The sequence below is a fragment of the Carassius gibelio genome, chromosome B17 (genome assembly GCF_023724105.1).
Source record: "Carassius gibelio isolate Cgi1373 ecotype wild population from Czech Republic chromosome B17, carGib1.2-hapl.c, whole genome shotgun sequence".
NCBI lineage: Eukaryota > Metazoa > Chordata > Actinopteri > Cypriniformes > Cyprinidae > Carassius > Carassius gibelio.
Window position 1 is genome coordinate 4,466,202 of NC_068412.1, and position 18,886 is coordinate 4,485,087.

At 39.6% G+C, this 18,886-nt stretch overlaps 1 protein-coding gene and 1 long non-coding RNA gene across 2 annotated transcripts; both read right to left on the reverse strand.

The window, feature by feature from the left end:
• Positions 1-3,264: 3,264 nt before the first annotated feature.
• On the reverse strand, positions 3,265-8,843 carry LOC127975828 (uncharacterized). The gene is made up of 2 exons (XR_008157628.1): positions 8,373-8,843; positions 3,265-3,498 (listed from the first exon to the last, which is right to left on the reverse strand). It is a non-coding gene; the product is annotated as an uncharacterized LOC127975828 (long non-coding RNA).
• Positions 8,844-9,519: 676 nt separating this feature from the next.
• On the reverse strand, positions 9,520-17,212 carry LOC127975813 (bone morphogenetic protein 4). Its single transcript, XM_052579808.1, has 4 exons — positions 16,980-17,212; positions 14,146-14,268; positions 12,553-12,908; positions 9,520-10,902 (listed from the first exon to the last, which is right to left on the reverse strand). The coding sequence occupies exons 3-4, from the start codon at positions 12,899-12,901 to the stop codon at positions 10,052-10,054; spliced, it is 1,200 nt and encodes a 399-aa protein (XP_052435768.1). The 5' UTR covers positions 12,902-12,908; positions 14,146-14,268; positions 16,980-17,212; the 3' UTR covers positions 9,520-10,051.
• Between the last annotated feature and the right edge of the window lie 1,674 nt (positions 17,213-18,886).

Consider the following 18,886-nt stretch of genomic DNA (forward strand, 5'->3'; position numbering starts at 1 on the left):
ACGTGCTTCAGCACCATATCCGGACGCCCCCAGGAGACGTCGTTAGGCAACGGTCCTACCGAGTTCATCAGTACCCTGGACCTCACCAAGGGCTATTGGCAGGTACCGCTCTCCGAGGCCACCAAACCGAAGACCGCCTTCTCAACCTCCAGTGGCCATTGGCCTTCCATTCGGCCTACACGGGGCCCCCGCGACGTTCCAGCGGATGATGGACATCCTCCTGCGGCCCCAGGATGAACATCTGGATTGTCTGCAGAGGGTGCTTTCGGAGCTCCGGCGGGCTGGACTTACCGCCAACCCCCGAAAATGCCACCTAGCCCTCTCTGAGGCCAAGTACCTGGGCTACCAAGTCGGCCGAGGACTCATCCGGCCGCAAGAAAAAAAAAGTCGAAGCCATCCACGCCACCCCAAGACCCCAGACAAAGACTCAGGTACGAGCCTTCTTGGGGTTGGCGGGTTATTACCGTTGTTTTATCCCCAACTTCTCCTCTTTAGCCGCCCCCCTGACAGACCTGATTAGGAAGGGGAAAGATTTTTTTCCATGAATACAAACTAGAATATTTTTCCTATTTCTTTATGGTTGGCACTTGAGTCTTACATGTGTTTCTAACCAGAATAAAGCTGGAGTGATCTGATCACAAAAATGTTTTGACCCTGTTTACACCTGGATGTAGTGCTGACCACATCAGATCAAAATCTCAATGGCAGGTGTACTGTAAACGTGGCCTGTGTCCTCTCAAACACACGGGCAGAAGAATCACTCTTCTTCTTCACTTACCAGTTTGAGCGATCCAGTGCTGATGACTAAAGTACAGGAATATTTATCACACTATCTGTCTAAAAACCAGCTCACTTATTCCTCACATTCCCGCCAGGGAAACATGGAGCAGGAATGCAGATTGGATCCACTCTCCCTCTTCATCACGTTGTCCGGAGTGAATCTTGAATGTTTGATGAAACTCACACAGAGCCAATGTAAGCAGAACTGTGATGAGAAACACCAAACGCTGTCAAACAGTTGAGATGTGCAGTCAAAACTGCAGCTGTGGGTAACATTTTAGCGCTGACTTTCTCTGGATGGGCTGTTTGTCTTTTTTCCCCATGAGCCCTCTCACATAACACCCCCACCCGCCCGACTCAGTGCTTGTAAGAGTTACATTACCTGCGCCCTAATGCACTCCAGACAGCCGCACTTCCTAATGACTCGCTTCGCTCCGAGCCTTTCCGGGCAAGACCGCGGCCACAAGCCACCTCACACATGGCAACCAGACACACACAGGCAGCTGATAAGAGCACTCGGGTTCAGATCAGTCGTTCAGCCCGACAGCGCAAACTCTCAGTGCTCTAAAGCATTCAGAAACTCCTGAGGTAAATCAGAACGGGTGATAATCCTGAGAGAGCCGGTGCCCCTCGCCAGTGTCTGGTCTTCATTAAGCCACATTTCTCTCAACCCTCTGTCTAATTCTGCTCAGCATTATGGAGAAGAGAAAAACAGTACAGTGACCTTCAAATAAACCTACAGGCAAAAACAAAGAGACATGTCAGGAATCTCCCTCATTAGGAGAGAGCTGAACCAATCATATCCTCCTAGTCTGTAACAGTTCACTCATGCTCTTCCAAACAACTAGTTATCACGTATGTCCAGCTGTACAATGGACAAAAATTAACATTTGTGCTGTAACCTCTTGTGGATCCTCAAACAAAGCTCTTTACAGTATATGACCATTGTGTAAAGAAGTACCAAGTACCAATGTCCAACAACCCACTAGTTAAAATTATAATCAAGCACTACATGTTCTTAGTATACTGGTCAACACGTCAAAATAAGTCTACTAAAGCATGACAAGCAATTAAAACATAATGATTTAAGATGAACTTTAAAGTTAAATGTTTCATTTAACATTATTAGAAAAGTGTGCTTAAAAGTTTAAAAGTGCACTTAAGTGTGTTAGAAGCATAATCATAAAAGCTCAGTTTTATTCAAAACAGGATATTTATAATATAAGTAAATAAGCCTTTATTAAGCAATTACTTGCACCTGAATTCATAATTTGTGTGAAAAGGAATAAAAGTTTTTGGCATTTTACTGTTACTAGTGTTAATTTCAACTGAAATATGCAGTGAATTATATGTATAGGTACATTTTTGTAGTTTTGCTAAACATATAGGTAGAGGCAGGTTTTTCAAATAAGATAGCGTGGGGTTTCTTTAATGTGCATTCTTATGACAAATCTAGTCAATTATAAAGTTTCCATTTTGACAGCAAGACACCAAAGCTTAAGCCCACTTGATCTTCTAGATTTCTCATTATCCTGGTCATCAATGGTCTTCTATGCTATGAAGCCTGTGTATAGTCTATTTTACCGCTCAATCCTATTGTTTGTAACCAGGTGCTGAAGTATTGCCTCCTGCCACCAGATGGTGCAAAAATCTGCCCCATCACCAACTGTTGCTTATGCCACTAATACTGTTTTGCTGATTTTAGACTGCACTTTCACACATACATGATGTCACATTCCTGCAAAACAGAGGTTCAGATTATGTGTGATTGTTATATGTGTATTATGTTCATCACAGCACCAATCCAGCTGTCTTTCCTTAAACACGTCCAAATAATGTTTGAAAGCACTGTAGTGCTCCTCCCTGCTTTGATTTTTTCTTGGGTAACATTTTTCACATTTGTTTCATATTTGGCTCGCTCTCACACCAGAGCAAACATCTGCTCGTGGCCCTGTGGGGGGACTGGGCTGACCTTTAGTTCGAGCTGCCTGACTGTACTGTAACAAGATGGAAAGCATACAAATGAATGTGTTTACTGAGCATTTATGTACTCATCCTCAGGCCAGTCCAAACATGTTTTATGTTCTATTTGTGTGGAGTATAAAAGGAGATTTCTTTTCTTTATTTATTTCACTGTAATAATTATGTTTTTTTTAATCACAATTTAGACTTTTATCATAATTTAAGTTGATTAAATAAGGCAAATTTAAGGCAATGCAAATTAGCGCAAGGCCGCAAACAACCAAATGATATGTCTGGATAATATCTTCCTCTGGCATTAATACGAGACGAAAAAATGATCTCCTTCCACATGCTCTCAGTAAATTAACTACTGTAAACCATAGTAAATCATGTTGCGTGATTCATTTAAATACTCTCCCCCCACACATTCTGCATCTAAAAGGGTGGGAAATGCATATGCAATAAGATCAGCTGCTGTTTGTAAATGTGGCCCTATATCTCATAACTATGACTGTGTCATAATTTGACTTTTTATCTCACAATTTTATTGTAATGACAAAGCCTGACAGGTTAATATCAGTGTTATTTAACATTATTTTGTGTGTTTTCCTTCTTCACAGGTAACTTTAATGTGCAGCGAGCCGTCAGACACATCACAGCACCTCCCAGTCTCGTCCAGCATCACGGCTCAGTCCGTATCCCTATAACCTCCCCGACACTTCAAAGCCCAGCCTGCCCACAGAGTCACGGTGGGGCCTGGGGAATCATGGGAGACAAAGGAAGCAATTAAGCGATAAAGATCACTCTAAGATATGACATTTCATCCCAGGCGGATCCGGTGGTCACACTCCTTTCAGAGAAGAATACTCGCAGTAAAAAGGAAAAGGGTGGGAACTGCCCCCTCCTCCTCTGACTGCCCTCCCCGTCTGTCTACAAACATTGACTACGTTGACTGCGGTGTGCTTCGAACCCTTCACTAACAAAACCGCTTTTAACCACCGCCCAAGAACGGAGCAATGAGGTGACACCAACTCCAAGAAGACAAACAAAGTTCAAACCCACTGAGTCCATATTTACACCAACAAAGCTCATTTTGATTTCGCTTTCTTAAAACATCATTTGAAAATCAAAAGAAGTCAAATAAATAAGCATTCTATTGTGGCTCTAATTGCCCCGAGATCGAGTTACAGATCTTGTTTCGCTTTCAAACTGCAGCATTCAAAGCCCTGTTCACCTGTCTGTGAGGAGAAAACCCTTCCGCAGAGGACCTCTGAGAAGCCTACTGATTCAAGACGGATCCCTGAACATCTTTTTCCACCACATTTTAACAAAAGCTCAAGGCTAAAACAGTCCTGATCAGATTTAACTGTGTGCTCACTGTCTTGATTCTGTGCTTTTAAAGGAATAGTACACCCAAAAAACGAAATGTTAGCTGTAAAGCTTGTTTTAAAATGTAATATTTTACATTATTTTTAGAACACTTTTATGGCGCTTTCTGATTCTTTTTGGAGCTTGACAGATGTGGTCAATATGAACTATCCCTGTATCGAAGGAGGTGAGTGATGAAAAAACAAACACTTTTCATATTGCACAGAAAACTGCTGAAGGGAACAACACAAGGGTCCATTAGTCTTTTTAAGAAGGTTCTCTAAATGCCAGCTGCCTAAAAACAAGCACTTTTTTGGACATTTTGACTGTGTTCAGCGCCACGGGCAGAGACTTCAAACGTGAGAGAAGCACACCTGTTTGAAGGGTTAAGAGGGATGATGGGAAATAAGTAGAGGCCAGTGGACAATCACCTGTGGGGATATCCGAGGGCATCTCTTCATTAGTTGTACCTAATGAAACTGCACAACAACAGGGAAGAGAACCCCACCGCTGAGGCACGCTACCAGCTCCAAAATTACAGCGAAAACAAAAGAGCCTTTACATTTTCACATCAAAGTGTTTCCACTGAAAGAGAAATGACAGGTCTTTTAGAGCAATCAGAAGCGAGAGCACGGTACCATAACGTGATCACTGCCACAAGATCAATCTTTTCAGATCTTTACTGTTTTATACACACACTACATGTCAGAATTATGTGAACAGCCCTTCTAATTAGTACATCTGAGTATTGAAGAAGAAAAAAAACCATCGCTGGCAGGTGCAGTAACCAGACAATAGAGCAGCTTCTCCCTGCTTCTGAGACAGGACAATGTGCCCGAGTAAGAGTAAAAGATGGGGTTTTAAACTTAAGAAAGACCATTAATGTATAGGGTCTCAGTTCTCTCTCCTAGACAGCAATCAGATAAAATACAAAAATCTAATTGAGACTTCCTGAGAAACCATATCTAATGTGTCACAAAGACTTTGCTTTTCTCATCAAATGATCAACACTACTAGAAAAGTCTCTTCTGCAAATTAAGGCTGCATTAATTTGATCTAAAATACAGTATATACGGAAATATTATCACAATTTAAACTAGCTGTTTTCTATGTGAATGTGTAGTAAAATTGTATTTATTGCTGGGATCAAAGCTACATTTTTGAACTCCAGTCTTCAGTGTCACGTGATCCTTCAGAAATCACTCTAATATGCTGATTTGCAGCTCAAGACATTATTGATTTTACAATATATTTGAAAATACATTTAAAGGGGTAATCGGATGCCCATCTTTTTGCGTTTTAATGTTTATAACATGATATTGTTAAAAATTCTCAATAGTAGTGTAAAAAACACTGTGTCTGTGTGACATCACTCTGCTAAGAATCTGATAATGACTTGATTTGAAAAAGGGGATATCATTAAAAATAAATAAATTAGAGATAATAACACTGGGTGGACTTTTATCATTATAGGGTGGTTGTGTACACAATGCCAACACACACTTATGTTCAAACCACATGTAAAAGTGAGTTTTGCATCCAATGAGCCCTTTAAATAGAAAACAGTTTTGGGATAGTTACATTATATTCTCAGTTCATCCAAGATTAGGAGGAGTTTGTGTCTTCATCAGGTTTGTAGAAATGTAGCACTGCATCAGTGTCTCATCAATGGATGCTCTGCAGTGAATGGGTGCCATCAGAGTCCAAACAGCTGATAAAACATCACAGTAATCCACAGCACTCCAGTCCATCAGTGAACATCTGGAGAAGACAAACGATGAAACAAATCCAGCATTAAGACATACCAGTCCATAATCCATAATAAAGCTTTGTCCAGTGAAAAATCCATCAGCTGTTGTCTCTAATACAGTGCCTAATATGTGCAGATTTCTCTCCTGATTCAGACCAGATAAGGATTATAGATAGAGGACTTATATTTTAGCCAAAAGTAAGTTTAAAGTTAAAAATAAGTTCAATTCTATTCAAGTTTATTTGTATAGCGCTCTTCACGATACGAATCATTGCAAAGCAACTTTACAGAAAATTAAGTTTCTACAATATTTAGCAGTAATAATATTAATCTTCTCAGTGATGACTGTCAGTCATATAATACAAGACGTAGTCAACCAGACGATGAACACTATTAAAAAAGTCTTAACGTTGGATTTGTTACAAACACACCGCTTTTGTCTTCTCCAGATGTTCACTGATGGACTGGAGTGCTGTGGATTATTGTGATGTTTTTATCAGACTCTCATTCTGACGGCACCCAGTCACTACAGAGCATCCACTGATGAGACACTGATGCAGTGCTACATTACTACAAATCTGATGAAGAAACAAACTCATCTACATGTTGAATGGCCTGAGGGTGAGGGTCAACTATTTATTTTAAAGAAACCGTGTGGGTTCATAACAAGTTAAGCTCTGCAAGCAGAATTTTACTGAATATTTCAAGTGATAAAGCTGCTCAGTCTTAGATTTCTTCTATTTTAGTCTTCTGGGGTCAGGACTTTTGATCCTTCAAGGGAAAGACTGAGTTTTGTTTGCAGTGTTAATGCAGATCCCTCATTAGTTACTTCCAGCTGAATGATGCAGAACTCAGATGCAACTCAGACCCCATGCAGAGGACCAGGCCGAGACTGTGTGGCATGAACAACCCTGCAGTTGCAAAGATGCAAAGCAGCCGGTTCTAGTGTGTCACCCGCTTGGCTCCGGCTCCGTGCACTTGGGGCCGTGCATGAATACAGCGCTGTGAGCGGAGGAGTGAAACAAGAGGATCTGACCTCCACCTGCACTGACATCAGCCGTTATTAGCCAACTGATCCCCTCCCATCAACACAAGCCACACATCCACCGCTTAAGAGCTGCTGCGAGGGTGCATGATGAAACAAGTCTGAGCTGCGGACCGCACGGAGAGAAACCTCCTGCTCAACAACAAACCTGCTTCATCTGAACCAACCACCAATGACTTTCTTAAAATGGCCTTAAAGACAGACTCTCTGTGCGGATTCATTCAATATGTACAGTTAGACATTGTTACTTTCAAAGATTGCACCAAAGTTGTTGGTTATTTTGTTGAAACTGCGGCAGGTGATTCTGCATCTTTCTGTGAGGGTCTGGTGTGATATGAGCGATGTTATCTTGATGGAGAAAGGCCAGTGGATGTGCATCTGCTCCAAGAAAACTTGGAAAAGCTCAACCTCTGCCCTAAGCCACTTCAAAATGAAATTCCTACCTTCCCTCATCTGACAAACCTGTGTCTGATATAGTCTTCAAAGGAAAGTGGCAGGCGTGTACCTCCAGGCTGAGGTAATTTGACTAAAGCTTTGCAAAGAGAGAAGACAAATGTTATGGGCTTTTTTTTCTTCGAAGATTAGATGTGATGCTGCTTCTCTAACACGCTCATCTCTGTACATGGCTCATCTCAGGAAGCACAGCCACAAAATCAGACTTACTTTGAGATCATTCTGAGGACAAGTTTTATTAGCTATGATAATGTTTTGGATTTTGATATCAAATCTTTGCATAGCTATGAAAGGAAATACTGGAATCTAACAATGCTTTGGGAAGAAAAAAAAAATCTTTAGAAATAAAGCATAGCTATACATAAACCCATATTGGAAATGAAAGAGTTATCAAATAAGCATGTTCTAAACTCCTGAAACATTGGGGTTTCATATTTTAGAGTAGTCACTAGAGTTTATTAAAGAAATTAATTAAATATGTATGTGGGAGTTTGTACAACAACAACAACAAAACTGTTATTTAATTACACATTTGTTTCTCAATAACTTTAATTTTGTAATTAAATTAAATAAATCCTAGTTACTCCCAAACACTGATGATCAATCACCAAAATGCTATTAATGCACCATACCAAATTATTTTCTAACATTCCTTGTGCCAAAACTTCTCTTCTGTCAAAATAGATACATTTAATTAAAATTAAATAAATTATCTATCTATCTATCTTGTGTGTGTGTGTGTGTTTTCCTGTTAATTATATCAATAGTATCAAGCAGGGAAACAAATGGAGGAATGAATATAGCCAACATTTATACAAAACAAAATAATATACAAAGCATGCAAAAACTTGATATAAGTTCCCGGAAGAAGCTACTAACCAGGATACAGTATTTTATACTAAAAGGATATTCCATTATAAACTGGAAGCATTCCTTCATCCTAATGGAAATGTCCAGCTGCTTAGACACAATATCCTCCAGAACTAATCAAATAAGAACTAAAAGGCATTTCACCTGGTATTTAGTCATTCTTGGATATTCTTATTGTAACCCATACTGATTGAATCCAAGTTCTGACAGGAATCCTTTTTACAAGTGTCTATATTGACGCAAGAACCTAAGGATTTGATCAATTTAAACCTTTAAACGCGAAAAGCATTTAACAGAAGAGTGAAAGATGATCGGACAGTGATGCCAAACGACGCTTGTTGACAGTTCAAAGGGCTTCCGTCTGTGTTATCGTGGAATAGGGCAGTAAAGGAGTGATTTAGAGCCTGACAGGCGTCTGTATTCAGTCTGCTGATGGTCCGTCTGCATGTCGTCTCACCTTTGATTTGATGTGGCGTCGAGTCGCGTCGCCAGATCCACGCAAGCGTCTCTCCCAGAGTCACGCGGCCTACCGCACCTGGATGACGTCATCGGTCTGGTGTGACGCTGCGTCTGCTCTCGACGGGGAACCACTGGAAAATCAGTTTATTCAGACATGATCATGCATTCACTCTCCGGCCTGCGTCACCTAGCCTACTTAATATGTGTCTCTAAGCACTTTCTAAGCAATGTCTTTCTTTCTTTTATTTTTGCAGTGCATACCCCTACCCCTACTATCTTTTGTATGGTGGCATTATTTTCACAAGACATTAAGCACATTTCCCCACCAAATTCTTACTGCTGTTTTTTTTTTCTTTGATTGTATTGTTATTTGATTCTAATTGCCATATTAATTACCAAAATTTCACTTTTTAAATTAAATTTATGCATTTTTATCCAAAGCGACTTCTTAGAACACTCTCTGCAAATGTGTGTAAAAATAGGTATGTGCTTACATATTTGGACATTGATCTGTACAATAAAATGCATTTCTTTTTATGCCACGTACAATATGCAATAAACATGATTCAAATGTGTATCAACTTAATTATACCATGCAAAATCATATTATCATAGAAGTTTGCAATTTTTGGACGAACACAGTAGAGGCTTGAAATAGGCTGGGATTAGGTGGAAAAGTAGCTTGCAGTTTATATGCAAAATCAGCATTAGGCAGTTAATAATTCACAAAATATGTTTGAAAATGAGCAAACTGATATTAATACATAAGGTTTTAGAACTGTATACTCCCACACACAAACACACAACTGCAATACAGAACTGTATATCATGATTTAGTTCTTGAAACAGAGCATCACACTGCCTTTTATTAATCTCACCTCGTTGTTGGAATGTTTCACAATTTATTAAGTTATTTTGGGAACATGTGAATCACATGCTGGTGCACATCAATACACATCTGATCTCTCCGTCTGATATAGCAAGACAATCAGGTTTCCTAGCATTTCACACAGTGCTCTATTTTAAGTACACAAACGATGCTTTCTGAGGGGGTCGCTCGGCTACACATTTGGTGAATGTATATTGTATTAAAGAAATAAATACTACCAGTAAATAAACTTTTTAGTGGCTAATTCTTCTAGCTCATAGAAAAACCCTTATACAGTCTGATATACATTATGAAAAGCTGTACAGCTGACATATAATTAAAATAAGGACGCTTTTATTTTATTTTTTTTAATTATGTTGATATAAATATATATTTATATATACTTTTTTGTCAAAATATATGATCGAGGAGACAAGAAACACACATCTCAAGACGGATGTTATAAATAAGTGTCCAGGGTGTAGCTGTGTCCCGGTCAGCGGCAGCCACATCCCTCCACCACCATCTCCTGATAGTTCTTCAGCACCACCCTGTCCGTCTCGTCCAGGTAGAGCATGGAGATGGCACTGAGCTCTGTGGGAACGCAGCAGGCCTTGGGAATATTGGTGTTCACCGAGTTCACCAGTGTCTGCACAATAGCGTGATTGGTGGAGTTCAGGTGATCGGCCAAAGGGAACGGACACTCCCCGTGACAGTAGTACGCCTGATATCCGGGCGGCGCCACGATCCAGTCGTTCCAGCCCACATCACTGAAGTCCACATAAAGCGCGTGTCGCCGACAGTTTCGGTTGCGCTTGCGACCTCTTTGCTTCGGGCTGCGCTTCGCTCGCCGCGTCAGTGGGTGACTTTTTCCGTCGTGTCCAAACGTGACCAGCAGGGGGCGAAGCTGGCTCCAGTCTGCGTCTGGAAGCGGATGCAAGGAGCGACTGACGCGTACGTGGCGTCCCTGGTGACGCGAGGTTCGGTTCAGGGGCACCACCTCCACAGCCAGGCCGTGATTGGAGCTCTTGTCACGGGTCCAGCGCAGCACGGCCGGACTCACGTCGAAGCTCTCCCATCGAGTCGTGTTGTGGCGCACCAGTCGAGTGTCCAGCAGCTGTGTGATGAGCTGTCCGGCCCGCGGGGGCTTCAGCACCTCGTATATGTTTATCCGGTGTAGACCTTCGTCTCCCGTGGGTTGGGGATCTGAGATTGCATCATCTATCTGTTGCCTGTAGAGACGAAGCTCTGCGGTAGAAATGAGTTCCTCCTCTGGGATGCTGCTGAGATTGAAGACGAAGCGCAGGGGAGTCTCAGAGCCGTCTGACTGCAGCTCCTCCATGTGCTCTAGAGGAGGAGAATCAGAGGACAGCTCAACAAACTGGAAGAAGATACACTATTGTGATGCAGTTTTTGAAATGATACAGTAAATTATTTTTAGGCGTCCTAACAAAAATACTCTAATGTATCAGTTTTCTCCAATTATATTGTTTATTTGGTTCAAACCTTACATTCAGATTTAATTGAAACAAAAACTATATTAGCTATAATATGCTATAGCTATAATTTTCTTAGTCAATGTTCGTTTTAGATGAATGTTTACTGTAATGCCTTTTTAACACACACATAAACACCAGGAGTCAGTGAATCTAGTCATTATATGATCTACACATCAACACTGAAATACTATTTAAAAAAAAGAGTTTATTTTACTTTTCTGGGGGGGGGGGGGTAACATTATTTTAAGTGGTCCTTGTTACACGTTACATGTACTTACTTACTATTACATTAATAACACATAATTGTGCATAATTACATGCAAGTAACCCTAACCCTAATCATACAGTAAGTACATGTAGTTAATTAATATTACTCAGTGCCTAAATGTTTAATTACACTGTTACAAGGACACCTTAAAATATAGTGTAATCAACATGAATACCATGAACACAATTATCTACTAAAATGATACCTAGCATTAATTACATTGTAATTCAATACGTTGTAGAGATGCAAAGTAATACATGCCAATGCAACGATGCTCAACCTACAGATTTTCAAGCAACATCACCAATGTTGGAAAACATTTCATATTAATTCCAGTCATTCCATATTACATGACTCCTACTTTGTTTTGTTTGGTCATGGCAGTAAATCAGAATTACTGTCTAGATTAAAACTGCATTACGGAGCTCTCATCCACTGTTTTCCTACATCTACTGTCTCTCATATCACTTTCTCTCTCTCTCAATTTGACGTCAGAATTACTTTATTGAACAGATGTCTATAAACTCAGGAGTCTCCACTAGAAACATCTTTCAGAAGATTGAGAAACTGGAAGAAGACTCACAGAGTTGCATGAGAGAGGAACTCAAGTAGCTTAACACAGATATCAATACTGTAACAACATTGCTGCCATGTTTGTCTTGTCTGTAGGTGAATTGTTTTCAGCATTGTAGTGGATTATTTCCCCTTACCAGAATCTATAAGATTGTTCTCAAATATTTAAAATCATTTACTATTCATCTAGTATTGATCCATATAATAACATGTCCCATACAGCTGATTTAGCTTTTGTTTGCAGTTAAATTGAGTTTAAAAAATGAAGTGGGTCATATTGACCAACATGTTTATGTCTGGTGACTCTACCAAGGCACAAAGTAGCCGAAACTCTCAACTCTTACTCATTTAAGTATGCAGGTAAAAAGAAAAGTAAAACAACAAGAATAAACTGTTTTAACTATGCTGATGGCCTTCAATCAGCTTCATACTTAATGTGTATTTTTCTGAAGCCTTCTGGGAATTCTCTCCGCCTAAGAGACCGCATTGCTGGCAACAGGATTTTATTTAGAAATCTGGAGAGTAGCATTAAAAATAATTGCATGTTGAGGAAAGTCCCTCAACAGGATCCACATGACAAAGTATGGCAGTGCAGAGACTGTTTAAATGTGGGGTTGAGTCTGCATTTGTAAAGTGGCACGGTCTCCGCAGTCTTACCTTCATGATGGAATCCTCTCACGGTGTTTGCTCGACTCGTGGACCTCTCGGGATAATGGAAGCTCACGTCGTGGGCCCCGGCCTCTTCGGCCTCCCCTGACTGCAGGCGATACAGGTCCAGCAGATACTGGGGCACCACAGCCGAGTAGCTGGGTCGCGGTCGCCTCTGCAGCCCAAACATGTGCAGCAGCGTGGCTTCAAAGTCCCGCAGCAGTTCATGACTCTGACCCAGGTGCTGAGCCGACGCTTTCTTCTTCCCTTCCTCAGGTATTAGACTAGCATAGCTGCTCTCTCCCAGTAGGACTTGGCATAATAAAAGGACCATCAGCATTCGATTACCAGGAATCATGATGTCTCTGGTGGGCAGGCGGGGAATTTGAGGAAGCAGAAGAGAAAAGCAAGACTTGAATGAAAGATGTTTGATTCCCCATTTTCATCTTGCTTTTAATAATTAAACTGGATACCGTTAAAATGTTGTTGACGTTTAGGTCAGAAACATACTTTTAATAAGTTCTCAAAGGCATAATGCTTGGTCAGTGATTTGTAAATATGTGGTCCTTCAACAGACCTCCGTACTCAAGGGGGTGACAAAGTTTGCTTTAAATGTCTGCGACAATAGGCATTATTATTCAAGTATCTTGTTACAATAATTTTTGCTTCTACTAACTTCCCTTCAAAGTGTTGCTCCACCAAGACAGTAGCTGAACTGAAAACTAAATTTGGTGGAGTAACAGTTTTCAATCTAGTAAATGTCATTACTTTCACAACTAATTACAAAGAATTAGCATGATGTTAAACTTTGATGTAGAAAGACTGATTTTCTTGTAAAACATTCTCGAGTACTAACAGTGTAGAAGCGTTTGGGTTTGGGTAGAGTATGTTTTAGACCTTATTAATTCCAGATTACTGCTTTACAATTAAAAAGTTTAAAAATATGCATATAAAAGCATAATGTACAAAGGTTAGTAAAGGTTGCTAAAATAGATAAATAAATAAAATGATGTCATTATTTACTCACCCTGTATGACTTCCTCTGTACTCCACTGACTTATATTTTTGGTTTCCCCAAAGAACTTTTCAGTGATCAGTTCTTAATAAAACTTTTTTTGGTTTTTCTCAGTGTGAAGAACATTTTAATATTTGAATGCATTTTTTTTTCCACTATAAAGAACCTTATGTGCAATGGGAAGCTTCCGTGTGTGTTCTCCATGTAACCATAGATTACAAAGAGAACCTATGAACACACACAGAAACACATTTTCCAAAATATCTTCTTCTGTGTTCCACAAAAGGCATTTTTTTATGGTTTGGAATGACATTAGGGTGAGTAAATAATTAGGATGATATAATTTTCATTTTTGGGGATTACTATCCCTTTAAGGGCCGAACCAAACTACAGTTTGGAAGTCAAAACCGATGTCAAACAAGGACAGCAACCTACAATTTTCAAGTGCTTGCACCGCAACATAAAAAAGCAGAAAGCAAAGCTCCTTATTGACCACTGTTTTTGTACAGAATGACTAAGCCTTTTAATTTGCTCCAAATATGTAACAACCCCATCACACGATGGATGGGTAGGTGTGGTCCACTTACCGACAGAAAATAAAGCATGGGAAAACAGTCCATGTTTGTCGAGAGCTGATCCAGGACGAGTTCCTCAAGTGAATGTTACGTGCTCCTGGAAGGCTGTTTAAGAACAGCGGGGAGATTCCTTTCCTGAAATACAAGGGTGTATTTGCCAATTAATATTTCAAGCAATCCGATTACAGCAAACATTTCAGAATAAGCAATGGCATGGTTTCACTAAAACCAAAATGTTTGCACCAGACAGACCCTTTAAAGCAATTAAAATGCTGCTTGTAAATGAGTAAAGACGGCTAGGTGTGAACACCTGAAAAGATGCCAATTCAATTTACATACAAATAGAGGTTCGTTTGTCCACAAAGGGATTACAGACTGCCTCTTTTATTGAAGGTCCCCCAACCTAGACTGGCCATACAAGCGGCTCCATCCTGGTCCAACACCTTGAACCAATAACATCTTAATGAAGCTACCTAATTTGCGCCAAAAGCAGAATGGATTTAAGAAATATCTTCATTGCAACCACCATGCAATTCCACAAATGAGATTTTCAACGATTCATTTGAAAACAGAATAAACTGCACTAATAACAATCACAAGTGTTTGTGAAAGGTCTTAGGTCATCCTGAATCCACAGCTGAACTCAATAGCTGAGTGCAGCAACGCATGCATTTTCTCATTTCTTGGACTTAGTTCCGCTGGAGCAAGTCCAACCATTACAACAGGAATGATGCATTTTAACAAGAACACCGTGTGTGTGGTCATGAGAGTTATTTCTCTCTCTCCGTCTTCACAGTTGTTGCACTAGCATGGCTTGCGTTGTGATTCTTGACTGATCAACTGAAACACAGGGTTAGATTCTTAACAGGAGTCCAGTAGTTTTTAGATTCATAAAATCTGCCGTTTGAACAACAGTGCAGCTAGCGCAGCTATTCAAACAGTTCATTATGTCGAGAGCAAACCATAAAAATGAGCGTAACTAAAAGACTTTGATCAGCCATGCCAGAAAACATGTAAAAAAGCACAAACAATTGGTTTCTTCAGACCACCTACACTTGTTTAAAAGCCTACAGATACTGCCCTAAATATTTAGAGAATCCCTGTTTGAAGATGGAGTGCGATGCATGTGTTTTTCTGCAGAGTGGGTTTTAAAGTGAAGTTTGCTTCCTTTAATTTGGCAGAGTTGTGTAAAGCTCACAGCGCTCGACTTTAACCCTGCTTAATGAGATTAGGTTATGCACATGGTTCTTCAAATGTGCATGGGGAAGTACGTTACCACAGTAACAGCCAATGTTAGGATCTAATCTCTGTCAAGTTTAATTCAGAAATCAAATCTGGAGATCCAAGCAGCATTCTGTCCATTGGGAAAATAAGACAGCGTAATGAATGTAGCCTATAGCCTGCTGTGCAGCTGCTTAAGTTCATGTATATATGTACGATGCAGAATCTATAGTCCAGGATCCTCCAAATTATTGTTTGATCTTAAACTAATTTGCATGAAAAACAACAACAAAACAACCGAAATATGCATTAAGAAGAATGACAATATTAAGTTAAAGATAAGAATGCAACTTAAGTTTTCATCTTATTGTGTCATTGTCCCTCCTTAACGATGTACAAGTCCTCCGTCCATTAATCAAGAACCATTTTCTTGGCCTGAAAAGGCTGGAGATCTCTGCTCTAGTCTAGACAACATCTGTTGATCTGTAATCGTCAGTGGACTATCTGACGACAGCTCTTGCAACAGTTTTTAGTTTTTAATAAGTAGGCTATGTTGTATGAAAGACATTTGAACAAATTTTTTTTTTTGCCTTTCTACCTCCTTGAACTAAAGATAAACATCCCTGCCAAGTGACTCATGGGTTGTGTCGCTTAATGTCATAATGTACCTCATAAAACCTTTCAGACGTGTTCTTATGCTTGACTGAGTGCCATCACTCTTCACTACAACTCATTTCAGACAAAGTACAGTCTTCAAAACATTCGTGGAGGTCAAAAGTACTAGCTCAGTTGCACACTGGAGACTGGTTTCACTTAACTTATTAAATCAAATGAAGGACGCAGCTATTGTTTCTAATGTTAATTTAGAATGACACGCTGCACAGCCAGTGTAGGCTTGAGTGAGGAATGCGTTAGAATTGGATTTGAAACCAGTTTAGGTTCTACACAGACACCAGAGACTCGGAACACGCAGAATGTGATTTTTGATTTAAAAAAATATAGAAGTAAATCTTAAAACTTTGCTCAGTACTATCCAAACTAAATATAGCTACCACCGTCATGATTTAGGCCCCGTAGGCTACTCCAAATAAAACTGTGCAAACGTGGTATTAGCCACCACATTAAATCATCATTAAAACAGAATGTCAGTTCCGTGTTAATGAAACACTGGTACATTAGGAGCAATTGTGGACGCGCTCATCCACTGCTGTGAGCGCGCGGTCAGGTGCCTGAGCGTGAGCAATGCATCGGCGGTTCTAAACTTGCAACAACAAAAAAAAACTTTTAAGCTATCCGGTAAGAATAGACTAAAATATAAAATCCGGTGTAAACTTCCCAACTCCTCCCAATACAATTCGACAAAGCAGAACTCTCCCGTATTCGACGTGCACAGCTTTGTTGATTATAATATTAGCGTCTCGAGAAGACAGGTTTGTGGAATATAATGGGAGCGTTAGTCGCGTCGCCTTCAGGGAACACGGGGCGTAAAAGACTTCTATTAACGTGCAAAATGGCCAAAACGCGTGTCAGTGGGTCTAAATAACTGCGCATGCCTCAGATACGGACCTGAATCACTTCTTGCAACTCCATGTAGAAGTACCGTCCATAATGACAGGCAAACTTACCATTGGTAGAGATGCGCACGGCAATCCTGGATGAGAAGACGGTTCACCTCACGAAACAAAAGTCCAAGCCTGAAGCGAGTGTTTAGATCATTAGTTCCGCATCACGTAGAAGAAATCAACTGAGCCCAGAGCGAACGCGGATATCTGCTGCTTCAACCGAGAAGAGTCGAGCACGGAGGACATCACCGTCTGATCCCGCATCCCGTTCTCCGGGCAGTTTTTAAGTGACCGCCCTATGAAGTTCCTCTGCCTCCTCCCCCGCTCTCTCAACCCACCGCACTTCACCAGCACCTCTGATAAACCCCAGAGAACACAGACACACAAGATCTGTTTCCTTCTTTAAGACACATGCATGCACTGCAACACCACTGTGAAGGACACTGCGATATCTTCTGGAGCACATGCAATCTATCATTATTATATGTTTCCTTCTTCCAGGGATGTCATCAACATGAGTTGACCACACTTGAATAGAGAAGGAAAATGTGTTTGAGTCACTGAAAAATAAACTAGGGTTGAAATAAAACACTATAATGGGATAGTTCATTGGGCACATTTTTTAAACATTCTTCACATCAGTGTATTGGTTTAATATATATATATATATATATATATATATATATATATATATATATATATATATATTATAGAAACTAAACTAACAAAACAAATAGTCTTTGTGAAAACCCAGCAAACAAGGAATGTTCTCAGAACATTTGGGCAAGGTGCTGTCAAAGTTCTTCAGTAATGTTAATCGAATGGTTATTTTGTGTTCTGTTAATATTAGCACAAAAAAAAAAAAAAAACACTTCATAGATATTTTTACAGTCATCTTAAGTTTTTAAATGTTCATTCAAAAATAACATTCCCATTATGTTGGCTACATATATTTTAAAATTGAACTTTTTTTCTTGATTATTGTATAACCCTAAAAATTGTCTTTAAAAAACTGGACATTTTGAATGTTCAAAGAACATTTCGATATAATATTTTATAATTATTTTGAATAATTATTAGAACATTAGAAAAAGTCTCTTCACCTTACTCTCACATAAGTGCATATTGAAGGGATGTTGACTGAAATGAAGTCATAATATTCAAAGTTTAAGCCTAATAACTTGTAGAAATACTGTGTAGTGAGCACTCTCATGAGATGTTGTGATGGAGATCAGTGAATGGTTCCTATTAATGTATTTCACCGAGCCCGGAAGCCTTCTCCGTTTGACCTCCTGCCCCTAAAATAACAATTAACCCCCAGTGTGTGAAGAAGCACTGGCAGACACCCTCATTACCATATTATTTACCTGTCTGACTCAAGTACTTTGAGTCACAAGGCGATAAAGTGCCACCCTCCCCCAAACCCACCTTCTGCATAATTCCTTAGTGAAGGAAATGTCACCAAACATTTGGAGAAACATTTTGGATGGAAAGTGAACATGGAATCAAAATTCCTAATGGACCTTGTTGACTTTTAAATGCAAATTCATGGACTTATCTGTGCAAGATTCGTCTGTTTATCTTTTATTCAAAATAACCTGCCTTTCCTCTCAAATCACTTTCAGCTGACGTCACTGAGCCCTTGTTCATATTTTTGAACATCTTTGTCAATTTTGGTACGAAAAGGCTCTTTTTACGACCCAAGACCCTAACAATCTCAAATTTTTAACAAGTTTAAAATACTTATGGCAATGTTTATATATATATATATATATATATATATATATATATATATATATATATATATATATATATATATATATATATATATTTAATCTTTTTATTTTATTTTATTTTTATAATGAAGTATACTTACAACAGTGACAGATGAAAATAGCTTTAATAAACTGAGAAAAAAACTGAGTAGGTGCTTTTATAGAATTATGAGCTTAATGTTTCTGCTTCAAATG